The 13,204-nt window shown below is 66.8% G+C and overlaps 2 protein-coding genes across 3 annotated transcripts; both read right to left on the bottom strand.

Annotated features, from left to right (window-relative positions):
- Positions 1-47: 47 nt before the first annotated feature.
- LOC125106186 (angiopoietin-related protein 5-like) lies at positions 48-3,662 on the bottom strand. Its single transcript, XM_047739908.1, is given in 8 exon segments — positions 48-397; positions 671-856; positions 985-1,111; positions 1,596-1,687; positions 2,211-2,238; positions 2,339-2,430; positions 2,869-2,941; positions 2,944-3,662. Coding segments are annotated over 8 exon segments (1,041 nt in total). The 5' UTR covers positions 3,085-3,662; the 3' UTR covers positions 48-95.
- Positions 3,663-3,812: 150 nt separating this feature from the next.
- TRABD (TraB domain containing) lies at positions 3,813-11,840 on the bottom strand. Of its 2 annotated transcripts, none has more exons than XM_047739897.1 (10): positions 11,724-11,840; positions 7,058-7,125; positions 6,603-6,681; positions 6,085-6,251; positions 5,652-5,792; positions 5,057-5,167; positions 4,832-4,971; positions 4,435-4,607; positions 4,241-4,352; positions 3,813-4,124 (listed from the first exon to the last, which is right to left on the bottom strand). In XM_047739897.1, exons 2-10 carry the CDS (start codon positions 7,088-7,090, stop codon positions 3,947-3,949), a joined length of 1,134 nt encoding a protein of 377 aa, XP_047595853.1. In that variant the 5' UTR covers positions 7,091-7,125; positions 11,724-11,840; the 3' UTR covers positions 3,813-3,946. The 2 variants fall into 2 exon arrangements, with proteins under 2 accessions (XP_047595853.1, XP_047595854.1); XM_047739898.1 differs by having other exon boundaries at positions 3,813-4,097.
- Positions 11,841-13,204: the final 1,364 nt, after the last annotated feature.

The following is a 13,204-nucleotide window of genomic DNA, read 5'->3' as shown; positions in this document are numbered from 1 at the left end:
AGCTCGGCCCCTCCCCACTCCCGACCCCAAGGAAGACCCCAAGGACAGCCAGGCTTGAACATTTAATGAGGCTCGGCCACCGACTGGCGGGAGGCCTAGACCTTGCCGGAAGCAGTGGTGTGCACGCGCAGCACGCTGGCGCGCAGGGTGGGCTGGTGGTCACCAGCAGCCCAGCGCATGCCCGAGGCGGCCCCTGCCTGCTCCGGCCACAGCCCGTTGAGGTCAGCACGGCCGCAGTCGCTGTACCACCATCCAGCGCCCGAGCGATCGTGGCTGCAGCTGGTGAAGGTCTGGGCGCCGTCCACGCAAGGCGAGCAGCGGTCATGGTCACGGTCCAGCGTGCTGAAGCCACAGCCCTCCTGGCTGTCCGTGTGGCCCAAGCCCCGGAACGCATCCCCTGCAGCGTTGTGGCAGTGTGGGTGGCGGGCCAACTGCCCCCAAGGCCCCCCCACTTGCTGTCTGGCCATCTGGGACCCCAGGGCAGGTGCTTGGGAAGCGGCCGTCTTTCCCAGAGCACAGAGGCTGGCAGATGTTAGCTGGAAAATGAGGGGCTCCAGGGGCCCAACCTTCCCTACTTACTCTGGCCTGCTGCAAGAGTCCCCCTCCCCACAGGCTAGAAAGCCCAGGGGGCAAAGCAGGCACAAGGGTCCCTTACCTCCCAAGCACTCACCTGCATTCCCTGAGTACTGGCCGAGGGTCAGCGGGTAAAACCGTTCCTCCCTGCCCACGCGGAAGTCATCGTAGTGGGCCTGCAGCGTATGGTTGTCCGCGTCCAGGAGATCCACGCTCAGCTCGGAGCGCAGGCCCGGCTGGGAGGTCAGGCTAGAGATGTGTTCCAGCCCCAGCCAGTGGTCACCTGCAGAGGCAGAGGCTGCTGTGTGATGAGCCACCCCAGCCTCCTCCTACCATCTCTGCCCTGTGTCCCCAGTGGGGATCAAGGCCTGGAGGGCTACATCCCTGGGTCCCTGGGCAGCACAGTCCTACCTCTCAGGTCTCCGAAGCCCTGTTTGTACTCCTGCCAGCACCTCTCGAAGTCCAGAGGCGTCCCCCGGCCCTGGTCTCGGCTCTGAATCACTGTCCAGCCACCGTCCGGGCGCATGTCACAGAGAACCTGGGAAAAGGGCCGGCCCGTGGCAGGCACTGCCCCTCTCCTGTCCATCCTCCCTTAAACACTGTATTTGAAAACTGAAACGTTGGTTTTCTACTTGTCAGTATCAGGTAAACTTGTATCACATTAAATTCACTTTCTCAGAAAGAGGGTGAAGCTTGGCAGTAAGGGCCTGGGCCCCAGGAAGCCCGCCCAGTTCGACATCACTTTGCGCCCTGCTCTGTGTCTTTGTTTTTTCACTCAGCGTTGTCTCCTGGGCCCTTTCTTTGTTCAGACCCCTCAAGGTGGAAGCCTAGGTTTCTCCCAGCCTTTCCTGACTGTCACGCAACGTCCATGAACATCTCTGTGTCCGGGTGTCTGAGGACAGACTCCACCAGCGGCGCCTGGCCTGGCTGGCCCTTCCCCGGCTAGGTGGACAGTGCCATCTCTTGTTTTTGTCCGGGTGACACACACAACACCCCCTGGGCCCTCGCTGTGGGGTGCTCACCTTGAAGGGGGTGCTGGCTCCTTCTGGCTGGACGGTGTACACACCGCTCGGGGCGCGGGGTCTCTCCGCCCAGATGTGAGAGCAGTCCCTCCCTGCAGGAGATAGGGCCGGGAAGGCTCAGGGCCTGCGAAGGGGCCACGCTCTTCAGTGCCTGGAACCAGAACTGTCCTCCTGCAGACACCCTGTGACAGTCTGCCAGACGATTTACAACCTTGGTCTTGGCAGCCACAGTCCCCTCACCTTGGGCCATACCCGTCTCAGGCCTCTTTGGAAACTGGCCGGCCCCCAGCCCTTGGCCAGACCCTCCATTCTTCCCGCCGCCCCGGACACGCCCTCACCTGTTGCCCTCGCAAGGTCAGTCTTGGCTTCCCCCGCTTCCTCCTCCTGGCCTGGCAGCGTCCAGCGCTACCCCAAGCCCAGCCCGCATTAGGAGGGAATAACAGTGGGGCCTGGTCCTTGCCTGCCCTCCCCTCAGGCTGTTCTGGGCAGGGACCCAGCTGGGTCCTCAAGGGGAGTGAGACCTGCTGGCTGGGGCCCTGCGGGTGACAGGTGAGAGGCTGCCTGTCTCCGACCCACCCGGCCAGCCCCTCCCTCCGCCACCCCACGCAGCCAGACCTTGGGGTTCCAGAAGCACCACGTGCACCTGTGGAGAGAGGACCCTGGTGAGAGGCAGGCTCAGTAGTTCCGGGAGGCCCAGCCCATCTCAGGCTCACGAGAGCCACTGGCCCGACGGCCACCCTTACCGGCTGTCGATACTGCACCACGGAGTTGGCCTGGGGCGCAGAGAGGCAGAGGAGAGCAGCGAGACCCAGCATGGGGCAGGCGGCCATGCTTCCTGGGGGTGCAGACATGGTGGGTGGGGAGCCCAGCCCACGGCCCTACCAGCCTCCCTGCACGCCCCCCGTGGTGCTCACTGTTCTTTCTGGGCAGATCTGAGCCCCGGGTCCCCAGCACCTTTTGTGCGGGCGCGGGGCTGCCCCGCCTCCTCTCCTCCCAGGGGTGGGGAGCCCGAGGGTGTGGACAGGGAGGTGAGGGCTGGGCTGCCCCTCTGAGCACACTTCCCCTTGGCGGGTGTCCTCACTGGGCCTGGGAGCAGGATCTTCTGCTGAGAGGCAGGCAGTGGCCGGAAGTCCTCCAGGCCCCAAGGCAGTGCCAGCGGCCCGGGCCACCTCCTCCCCTGCCCCTCGAGTCCCGTTTCCACACATTCCACCAAACAGGAGCTTCCAAAATTAGACTTTATTTCAGTTTCTAGGTAACGTGTACACGCACGTACGTGACAGGAAGAGCACGGTCCAGCCCGGCTCACAGCCGCGGGTTTCACCTGATTTTGTGAGACACTGAGTCAATGCAAACACAATGGAGCAGGACCCCGGGCCCCGGGCGGGCCACACAGATGCGTCACAGACGCGTGACCAGGAGCGGCGACGACACACACAGGAGATGCCCGGGCTGCGTGCCCCGTGCGGGACCGCAGAATGGTGGCGGGCATCTGCCAGCACGAGTGCCAGCGGCTGGGCTCTGGGGGACACGCACCCTCTGCCCACTGAGGGTGCAGCGCGAGAAGCAGGTGTGGTCCTCCGTGCCCGGGGAGGGGGACACTCAGGCCCGGGGGCCGCAGCCCTGGATGCCCCCCAGCTAGGGGTTGACCGAGGGGGCGGCGGGGGGTGGGGGTCAGCGTCCGGAGGCCGGCCCAGCTCCGCAGCTGAAGCCGACCCTTCCCCCAGGCTCATCTGCTTAGGACTGAGCCCCCCACCCCCCCACCAAGACATCCTCTTCGTCCCAGTCAGATTTAAGGCATGTTATTTCCTGACATTTGCTTCGGTTCATTTTAAGTTAAAATTACCTGAGTAAAAAAACTTCAGACATTTTTAAGAGCCAAAACCACAATCTCCACAGGCCACGGTGCATGTCCGTGGGACCAAGCTCAGCCCGGCTGCCCTGCCGGGAGGGACGCTCCCAGGAACCACCATGGAGCGGCTCCGGCCCTTCCCAGACACGCCGGCCGGGAGCCCGCGGCCCAGACCCCTCCGCTGGGTGTGCCTGGGCCGGGGCTCCTGCTGCCAGCCCACAAGAAGGCACAGTGAGGTAGGGGAGGACTGGCTGTGCCCAACTCGGCCCCTCCCCCGCCAGCTGGTCCTGACACCCCTGAACGCCGTGAGGGGCCCTGCAGGGGCCAGGGATGGGGTGGGGGGGGCTGCTGGGAAGCCTGAGCTCAGAGCAGTTAAATAATTCTTTATTTGGGCGGGTTGGGGGAGGGCAGGGGTGGCTGGGCCTGGACCCCCACGGGGGGTGGCACCCAGAGCTCCTGGGGGTGGGCATGGGGGGGTGGTCCCCCGCCGTGCTGGTCCTTCCTATTTGTGCGGTCGGGCCGAGGACACCCTCTGCAGACAGTACTGAGTGACAGGCAGCGACAGGACCAGGCTGGTGGCGCGGCGTCCCATCCAGTAGAGGCCGTAGCCCAGCAGGCCCACGAAGGCGGCCTTCACGGCCAGCCGGGACACTCTGCCGGAGATGGACGGCGGGGGGACGCTGGGGAAGGGAGGGCGGGCTGGGCCTGGCTCGGGGGTGGGGGGCGTGCACATGCTCCCCCGGCCTGGCCGCCGCCCCCAGCCGGGCCCCGCTCTGCGCTCGCGGGCAGCACTCACGTCATGATCTCCTGGATGTTGAGGTCCGTGGTCCAGTTCTTCTCGATGCCCGGGACGTGGCCCATGCCCACGACGCCCACCACCACGGACGGGACGCACTTCCTGGGCTCAGCTGTGGGGGAAGGGACGCGTCAGCCCCGGCCCGGCGGCTACCGGGCCCACAGCGCCCCCGCCCGGCCCGCCGCAGCGGTCACCGTCGGAGGAGCGCGGCAGCTCGAGGCGCCGGGCCGCCTGCCGCAGCATGTAGGTCAGGTAGACGTCGCGCTCCGAGACGATGGTGCGGTGCAGGTCGGGGAACTCGCCGATCATCTCCGCCATCATCTGCTCCAGCAGGTCCTTCTGCTTACAGCGCTCCACGTCGTCCTTGCTGGGGGCAGAGGGCGCGCTGCCAGCCTCGTGCGGACGCGGCAGCCGGCAGGAGGCTGGCCGGCGCTGTTGACCCAGGGCAGGGACCTCCGCGCCCTTTGTGTTCGGGCTCACAGCAGAAGGAAGGGTGGGAAGGCCCTGTTTGCGGAGGCTTTAGCTCCTGACCGAGGGGGCCGGGCCACTCTTCCTGGGTGGGGCTGCCCGCGGGAGGCCGAGGGGCCCTACCTGATGGGGTCTGACAGGAAGCACAGGCCCCAGGCCAGCTTCACCTTCTGCCAGAAGGACAACGCCGCGATGGCCCTCTTGAAGGTGACGGGGATGGGCCGGTCGCCCAGGTGGAACTTGCAGAAGGGTACCTTGCTGGCCTGGGCAGAGCCGGGTGTTGGCTGCGGACACCTGAGCCCCGGGCAGCTCCTGGGCGCCCCTCCTCCCAGCTGAACCCAGGCCCACCTCCTTGAAGGCCTCCCTGAACTCGCCACCAGGAGCCATGCCCAGCTGCTCAGTGATGTGGGCTGACACTTTCAGCAGCAGCATCTGCATGAGTCCGGACATGACCCCGTTCTGCAGGGGAGGGCCGGTGGTCAGTGGCCACATGGGCACAGAGCACAGGTTTCCCCAGCAGCGAGGGGAGGCCCCACCTACGCTCTGGGGCTGAGCAAGGGCTGTGGACAGGTGCCGCATCCACAGCGGATGCCCCTTCCCTCCTGCCCCTCCAGCCCAGACCCCAACTCCTCTGTCCGTGTCCCCCCGAGGGGCACATGTCCCTGTGGGAGATGTACGGGGGTGGGGGAAGGCCAGCCAGCACCCTGAGACCAAACCCTCCCCTTTGCCGAGCTCCCGGGGTTTCCCGTCCGGCTCTTCCCCAGGGGGTTGAAGCTCCCCCGCCCCACCTCCCTAGTCTGAAACCCAACACAGGCGCGCCCCTCTCCCGCCCCAGGCCAAGTCCCCTGGGCGCCTCTGCACGGACTGGTCGGCCCTGTGCTCGCAGGCGGGAGGAGCAGCTGCCTGGGGAGGGGCGCCCAGCCCGGGCCCCCCGACGCCGCACCTGCCTCACGGCCTGCTGAAGCTTCTCCAGGCTGATCTCCTTGGCCTCCTGGAGCAGCGTGCTCTCGTCCATCTTCAGCATGGACACGCGGTACTGGCAGAGCTCCACGACCACCACGTCAGGCTGCACTTCCCGGATGGTCTGCAAGGGACGAGCCAGCTCAGCCTGGTGCCCCAGGCCCAGCACGGACCCCGACCCTGTCCCCGCAGGCGTAGGCCACCTCGGCTGCCGCGCTGACGACACATTTCTTTAAATGACCGAGGAAAGCGACACGACAGGTCTGCTCGTCGCTGAACAGAAAAGCGCACGAGGCCACGAGGGCTCTGCGGTATCCGAAATCCCCTTTCTGGGGGCGCGGGTGTCACGCAGGAGGTGGTGACGGCTCACAGGACAGGGCTGCTCGGCCGAGGCCACCCAGTGTGCCGGGCCTCACCTTCACCACGTCCTTCTTGCTGTCGTCACTGAAGTGGGCCGTGCCCACCACGTACACCCTGCTCCCGTCCTCGGCCACCAGCTCGGTCACCGTGCGCGGCAGGCTGGGCCGCTCTCGCCGCCGCCTCAGCTTCATCTCCAGGAGGAGGGTCAGCGCGTCCGCGTCGGCTGCAAGGACGGCGCGTCAGGTGGGGTGCGGCACACTGGCAGCCAGGGCACCCCGTTCTCAGGGCTGAGCCACGCGCGGAGCCCAGATACGCACAGGGGCACGCGTCCCTGAGGGGGAGCCCCAGCCGTCCGAGCGTCCACGGCATCTCGAAGCACTGAGCCCCCCACCCCAGTGAAGGGGCTCCTGATGGGGCTCCAAAGCCCCTGCCTGTGCTCCAGAGCCCCTCAGAGACCCCAGCCCGGGGCTGGCCCAGGCCACTATCCGCCAGACTCAGGTCACCCAGTCCGAGCCCCTTCTGGCCAGAGAGCTGCCCCGCCCCCTAGCCCGGAATGACCTCAGGGAGCACGCACACAGGTTCTGGGATTCTCCAGAAAGCACCCTGGGCACCACCTCTGAAGCCCCCACTGTCACAACAGGTTCCGTGTCAGCCTGCAGAGGGAAGGGGAACGTTTGAGTCAGGGTGCCCACCCTCCTGGGGGCCTGCCTGGGCTCAGGGCACCACGTGTCCCCAGGGGCCCACCAAGGACTTGTGCCGTTGCTCCGTGAGCTGCGCACGCCCCAGCATTCACACCTCTCTGTGACAACCGCCTTGTACGCAGCCCGCCCCAGGCTCCCTGGCCCGAGCTCCCCCTTGGCTGACCCAGAAACACCCCGGGAAACCACACGCACAGAAGCAGCCAGTGATCCCAGGATGCCACGCTGAGGGGGCACCCACACTCCGTCGAGCCACTGGCTGGACCCTGAGCCCGAGGTTGTACAGGAACCCCGCCCACCCCTGCCACCGCGTCTGGTCCAGGCCTCTGACCTCCTGGGACGGCTGCTTCTCCTCCCCCTCCATGGCTGGGGAGTGGCTCCTGCACCGACGAGCGAAGCCTGAGGAGACAGAGGAAGCACGTTCGCACCTGGAACCCCAGGGCTGCAAACAGGGCTCAGTGTGTTTTGAAAGAACCATAGGTGGGATCGCAGCCTCTGCCCTCCCAGACATTTTGACACCTGTGTCCCTCCAGCTGTGCAGGTCCGGGGTCCTGCTGGCTGAGCACAGGGCCAGAGACGCCGGGACCGCCCTGGCCAGTGACCTGGGGGTCTTCCGTGTCACCAAGGACACACAACTGCCACAGACGATGGCCCACCCAGACCTCCAGGGCCAAGGGGATCAGGGGCCTGAGGCCTGTGTCAGGCCGTGGGGTTCTGGCCACCCCGGGAGACGGCCACACTGGCAACGCAGACTTCAGCCCCGCTTCCCCGAGATGCTGCGGGCAAGCTCAAGGCCGGGTCTGAGTGCAGAGGTGGCGGGCACAGCTCGGGGAGGCCCCCCTGGGGAAGGGTGGCGCGTGTGACTGCCGCCTGTCCGGTCAAGAAGCCGCTCCAACTTGCCGAAAGCCTGGCGTGCTGTTGTGTTTGGCTCCAGAGTCAGCCTCCGCCACATGTGCACTAGTGGACGGAAGGACCGGGGCCCTGGGACGCGCACCCGAAGAGCGCCGCAGACCTGGGGGGCTGTGCGGTGCTCCCACTGTCCTGCCCTGCCTCTCGCCATTTCATGAGAGGAAGGAAGGCACGTGGCAAAGTAAGGACCTGCGTCAGGTCCTCCCCCGCCCCACGCTGTCATCACACGGCTGTGGGGAGCACAGACAGGGCTCTGTCCCGCAGCTGCCACCGCAGCTCCCCGTCAGGCCCTTTCCTCCTCCGCAGCGGGAGGGACCTGCCACCTGCGCATGCAGCTCAGTGACAGGGCGGGGCTCCCTCCGATTTGACCAAACCCCTGATCTGGTGTCCAGGGACACCGGGACAGGCCCTGGACCCGACCTAAGGATGGCCAGGCTCCTGAAAGAAATACAGTCACAGCAAGGGTCAGAAAGAGGACCTGGCTTAGGGCCAGAGGAAGCAGCCAGGCCTCGGCGGGAGGCAGGTCAGCAGAGAAGGGCAGCTGGGGGGGAGGGAAGGCCGCCCTCCGCGCACTCTTCCCTGAGCACCTCCTGTCCAGGACCCCCAAAGGCCCCTCTTCCCACTTTACAGATCAGAGCTCTCCGCCCAGGCAAGGCGCCCGCGGGAGTGCAAACAGGCCGCAGGGCCCGAGGCGGAGGGCGGGGCTGAGCGGGGCTGGGCCTGCCCCTCCTCAGGCTCCCCAGCCAGCCCCGAGAGGTCCTCAGTCCGGTTTACGCAATAAAGCAAACAGTTCCTACTTCCAAGCAGCACAAGGCTGCCAAAGTGCCAAGGAAACTTAAGAAAACATCCCGCGCGCTGCAGGGAGGCTCCCGGAACGGCCAGCAAATGGGAGGCCACCACGTCGCTGTCCCTCTGGCGGGTGCGGTGGGGGAAGGTCTGGGGCACCGCCTCACCCGCCTCGGGCGGTCCCGCCCTCTGAAGCTCAGGAGGAGGCCCTTGGCCCGCAGCGGACAGGCCTTTCCCGGAGTCGGTCCCGCATCCTGAGGGCCAGGGGTGCGGGTGGCGGACAAGCCCGTCGGGCCTAGAGCCCAGCCTCGAGCCCGGGACGGCTGACCCGTGCACCACAGTGCCAACACGCGGGTCCCTTCGAGCTGTTCCCCTTGCGGCAGCTGCGACCCAGCACTGGGAGCCGGAACTGCTCAGGCAGGAAGGCCACCGGGGCCCCCTCAGCACCAAGAGTCCGATCTGAGAAGCCTCTGTGCCCGATGGCCGCATCCACACACTTTCCAATTCTCTGGTTTCTTTCGACTTCAGAGGCAGGGTCCCCAGCAACACCCTCACAGGGTGTCATTTCAGGGGGTTGTTAACGTCCCCTCCACTCCCAAATACACAATTTAAAGACTTATGGCAGGGGCCTGAGCCCTCCCCAGCTGCCAGGAGGGAAAGAAGACTCCCACCCCCAGCCCTGAGTCCAGCCCCCATTGCCCAGCACCCGCCAGGGGCTGCAGGGAGCGTCCACAACCCTCCTGGTCTCCTGCCACACTCTCTGGATCCACAGGTCCCGCCAGTCCCACCACTGCATGCCCCGGTGACACCCTTGAGGGGAGACACCTGTGCCCCCTTCTAAATCCCTACCCCAGCGGGTAGCCCTGCTCCTGGGCCATGGCCCAGCCACCAAAGAACCTGGCACAAAGCAGGAAGCGCCTTCTGCCAGATCCGGCTGCTACTCACTCCCCCCGACCAGCTGCCACTGCCAAGCAGGGCTGCCCACGGAGATGTCCGGTGGCCGGATGCCCCAACTGTGCTGCAGGGGACGGCCTGCGTTTAGCCAGATCTCAGGCCAGCCACTGGGTGCGGCCTGGCCCCAGTGAGGGCCCTCCAGCCTGCTAGGACTCTGAGCTCCTGCCTCTAGGATGGAGGCGGTCAGAGCCGTCACCCAGCTGCCTCATCTGTCTGCTCCCAGCTAAAGACCCGTGCCACGACGCAGATTTCACTTCAGCTCCTGACCGTAGACCTCTGCAGGCTTCCTCCTGGGTGGGGAGGAGCAAACCTCACGGGGCACTAAAAGAACCAGCAGTCTGGTTTCAGGGGACGATGGAACACGAGTCCTCCTAGGCTGTCTCCTCATCTGTAGAGGGACACACCGTGATCTGGCTCTGGGAATCGTAACCCTGCGCACAGATGACAGCAGCAGAATCACCCACAAGCTTCCAGGAAAACAAACTCCAAAGTGGTGGGAGTTCCCAAAAGCCCCAGGAGGCCCCATCTTGTCCAGTACTCCAGGAAAGGGACCTACAGGAAGAGGCCCCCCCCCCACTAGGGACCCACCGGGGGGTACAGCCCTGTGACACCAATCAGAGTAGCATGTTAAGTTGTTCTGCATGGGATGACATTATTAGCATCTGCAAGTTTTGCCGGGCGTCCATTTCAGTGTATCAGATGGTTCGGTGGAGCGGCAGACGGCAGGCTCCTGCCAGCCCCAGGCAGCTCGCTGACCCTCTCCTGGGTCCCACTGCTATGCACTGAACTGCGCCCCCCAACATTCATATACTGAAGCCCTAATCCCCAGGTGATGGCGTTTAGAGATGGGGCCCCATGATGATATTAGGGCCCTTATGAGATCTGGCTGTGTGAGAACACAGCGAGCGAGAAGACAGCCATCCGCAAGCCAGGAAGAAAACGTCCTCACCAGCAACCAAGCCCAGCACCTTGACCCCAGACTCCCAGCCTCCAGAGCTGTCAAAGAGTCCGCTATTTAAGCCCCACCTTTGGGGTTTGTTATGGCAAACTGAGACACCCTTCTCTGCCCCCCTTGCCCCTCTAAAAACTGGAAGGCCACACACTGCCTCCCAGATCCCAGACTCCTTCTCGGTGTGTCCAAGACCTGACCAGCACCAAATGGGGCCCCCGGAAAAGCCTGTATTTCCCCATCAACCCACTAGGCTTGCTCAGAAAGTCAAAGGTCCCAAACCGGAGAGACCGGTGGGCTGCAGAAATAGATGTGCCGCTGGGAGACAGCAGGATGTGGCCAAAGCCCCGACCTCCCCTCTGCCCCCACTTCTTAAGTCGGGGCACCCCTGGCCACCGGAGAGCCCCCTGGGTCCAGCAGCACCCGCTTTATGGAGGCAAAGTTTGGGATTGGGATAGGGGACATATGCCGGCTTGTATCTGCGCCGGAGGCCGGAACGGCTCCTTTCCCAGCACACCCGGCTGACTCTCCTGGAGCCTGGCCACTGCCCAGGGCTGGGCCCCCGCACTGACCACCATCGCAGGGCGCTGAGTAGGGGTCTGCCCACTCACCCTGCCAGGCCCTCTCCTGGCAGCCTCAGACACCACGGCACGAGGGCCATTCTGCGAGACTGACCCGTGGTCCCCGGTCAAGGATCCCCTCCAGCCGCACTGCGAGGGGGTGAGCAGGGGCAAAAGGGGCCGAAGACCCAGAGAGCGCGGAGCCTGCCCCGGAGGGCGGGGCGCCTGGCGGCCGCACATCTCCCTCTCCAGGGCACCCCAAGCCGGCGGGATTCCGCCTGGAAACCACCCAACCCGCTCGTGAGGCGCCAGCAGCTCCGAGCGGAGCCCCTGGCGGCTCCCGAGACGCCCACGCCCCGGCAGCCTCGCCCCGGAGAGTTTCCGCGGACGCGCCCGCGCGGCACTTGGCGGCACAGAAGTTCCACCTCCGCGCGCGGCTGCGTGGAAACAAAGTGCGGCTGTCGCAGGCCCCGAAGTTCGGCCGCGCGCGCCGCGGGACAGCCCGCCGCACTCCGCCGGACGCAGCCCCGCTCGCCCGGCCTGAAGGGCAGAGGCCGCCGGCGCTCGGGAAGCGCCCGGGGTCTCCGGGGGGAGAGGCCGCGGCCCCCGGCCCGCCCCAGCGGAGCCCGCCAGCCATCTCCCCGCGCCCTGTCCCCTGCAGCGCCGGCCGCCGGCCCTGCCCCGCGCGCCCTCGGGACAGGCCTGGGCGGACTCTTCCAGCCGCAGACCCCGCGCTGGGGGCTGACTGGGCCTGGCCCAGAGCGAGGTGGCCCGCGACCCCGGCCGCGACCCGACCCCGACCCCTGCCCGCCAGCCGGGTCCCGCGCCGCGCAGCGTACCGAGGCGGGGCGGCGCTCCTCAGCCGGCCTCCATGCGGCCAGTCGCCCCACCGGACGGGGCGGACCGGGGCCGGGACCGGGGGCGGGTGCGGCCGGACGGGCAGGGGCCGGGGGCGGGCGGCGCGCGGCATGCTGGGAAGCGCAGTTCCACGCGCTGCCCGTCGGCTCCGTAGGCGCGCTCTGTCTGCGCATCCGGACTACACTTCCCAGAGGTCCGCGCGCGAGCGCCCGCGGACTACATTTCCCAGGGGCCATGCGCGAGCGCCCGTGGACTACACTTCCCAGGGGGCCGCGCGCGAGAACCCACCCCCCACCCCCCCCCCCCCCCCCCCCCCCCCGGCGCCGCCGGCTTTAGGAGGAAGGAGGCGACTGAGGAGCGGTGAGTTCGAGTCCCCGGCCCTGCGTGGCAGCCCGGCAGCCTTGCAAAGCACTCTTAAATTCTCTGAGCGCCGCTCCCAGTCTGCAAAAGGGAAGGTGTTCCCACGACGTCCACGGAGACGCTTTGTGTCAATCGCCCACGAAAGGGGCAGTCCGTAGTGGAATGGGGTGCGGAGGGCGCCCACGTGACTCCACCTGGGTCGGGGGTGTCGAGACTCCCGCGCGCCGGCGCCCCGGCCATTCCTCAACTTGGTAGGTGCAGTCCCCTGGGAGGCAGGCCCCGGTGGTCCTGCTGCCGACCAGGCTGAGACCTGGACCCCAAACCCCGGAGGGGTGCTCGGGGGCTAGTCTCGGGACTGGCGGACCCCGGCGAGCCTGCAGCCACCGGCCCGCTGCCAGCGGAGGGGTCCCAACCGCCCCTCGTCGTCCCCATTTAGCCAAGAGGGCGGCGGGGCGTGGGAGGGGGACTCCCAGTGCCCACGACCACCCCCAGTGGGGTGTCCTGAGGCCGCCTCCCTCTCCTCCCCAGTGCAGTGCCCCCAGCCACGTGCCCCCACGGCCGGGGCCCTGGATGGGGCCAGGGCGCTGCTGCCCTCGCCCGGGCCCTCCTCCGTCCTCAAAGGGTGGCTGTGGGGCTGGGCACCCTGCGGCTGGGGGTTGCTGATGGCTTGCCTGCTGGCGAAGCAGACCCCCAGCTGTCCCCTACCCCCGGCCAGTTCCACTGACACCAGTGACCACGTCCGGCCATAGGACAAGCCAGGCTGGATGGGGGCCGCTGCAGGGACTGCCTGGAGCAGGCCGCAGCCCCTCAGTCTGGAGCTACCTGGGAGTGAGGGGGTAGGCCAGTCCAGCCCCTCCCCTCCTCTGGGGGTCTGGACTGGCCTGACCCTGCTGGGACCATCCGCCAGCACTGAGAGCTGGGCACTGGGCTGCCCCTCAGTTTCCAGGATGAGAGGGCCTGGTGACTTGTAGGGTTCCCAGGTTCCCATGTTCTTTGACAGTGGTGGTCCTGGGTCCGGCTGGTGGGGGAGATGATCCGCAGTCCCTCTTGCTGGCAGGTTGGGTGCTGGCAGGCTGGGTGCTGGTAGGCTGGGCTGTTTGCC

The sequence above is a fragment of the Lutra lutra genome, chromosome 8 (assembly GCF_902655055.1).
Source record: "Lutra lutra chromosome 8, mLutLut1.2, whole genome shotgun sequence".
NCBI classification, from domain to species: Eukaryota; Metazoa; Chordata; class Mammalia; order Carnivora; family Mustelidae; genus Lutra; species Lutra lutra.
The sequence above is the reverse complement of the archived record's forward strand: the minus strand, read 5'-3'. Positions and strand labels throughout refer to the sequence as shown.

Excerpts from the sequence above, each read along its gene's own strand:
- TRABD (XM_047739897.1), bottom strand. The coding sequence starts at position 7,090 with ATGGAGGGGGAGGAGAAGCAGCCGTCCCAGGAG. Across the intron at positions 6,682-7,057 it reads AGAAGCAGCCGTCCCAGGAG|GCTGACACGGAACCTGTTGT; the intron begins GTCAGAGGCCTG and ends TTCCCTCTGCAG. Across the intron at positions 4,608-4,831 it reads TTCCTGTCAGACCCCATCAG|CAAGGACGACGTGGAGCGCT; the intron begins GTAGGGCCCCTC and ends CTCTGCCCCCAG.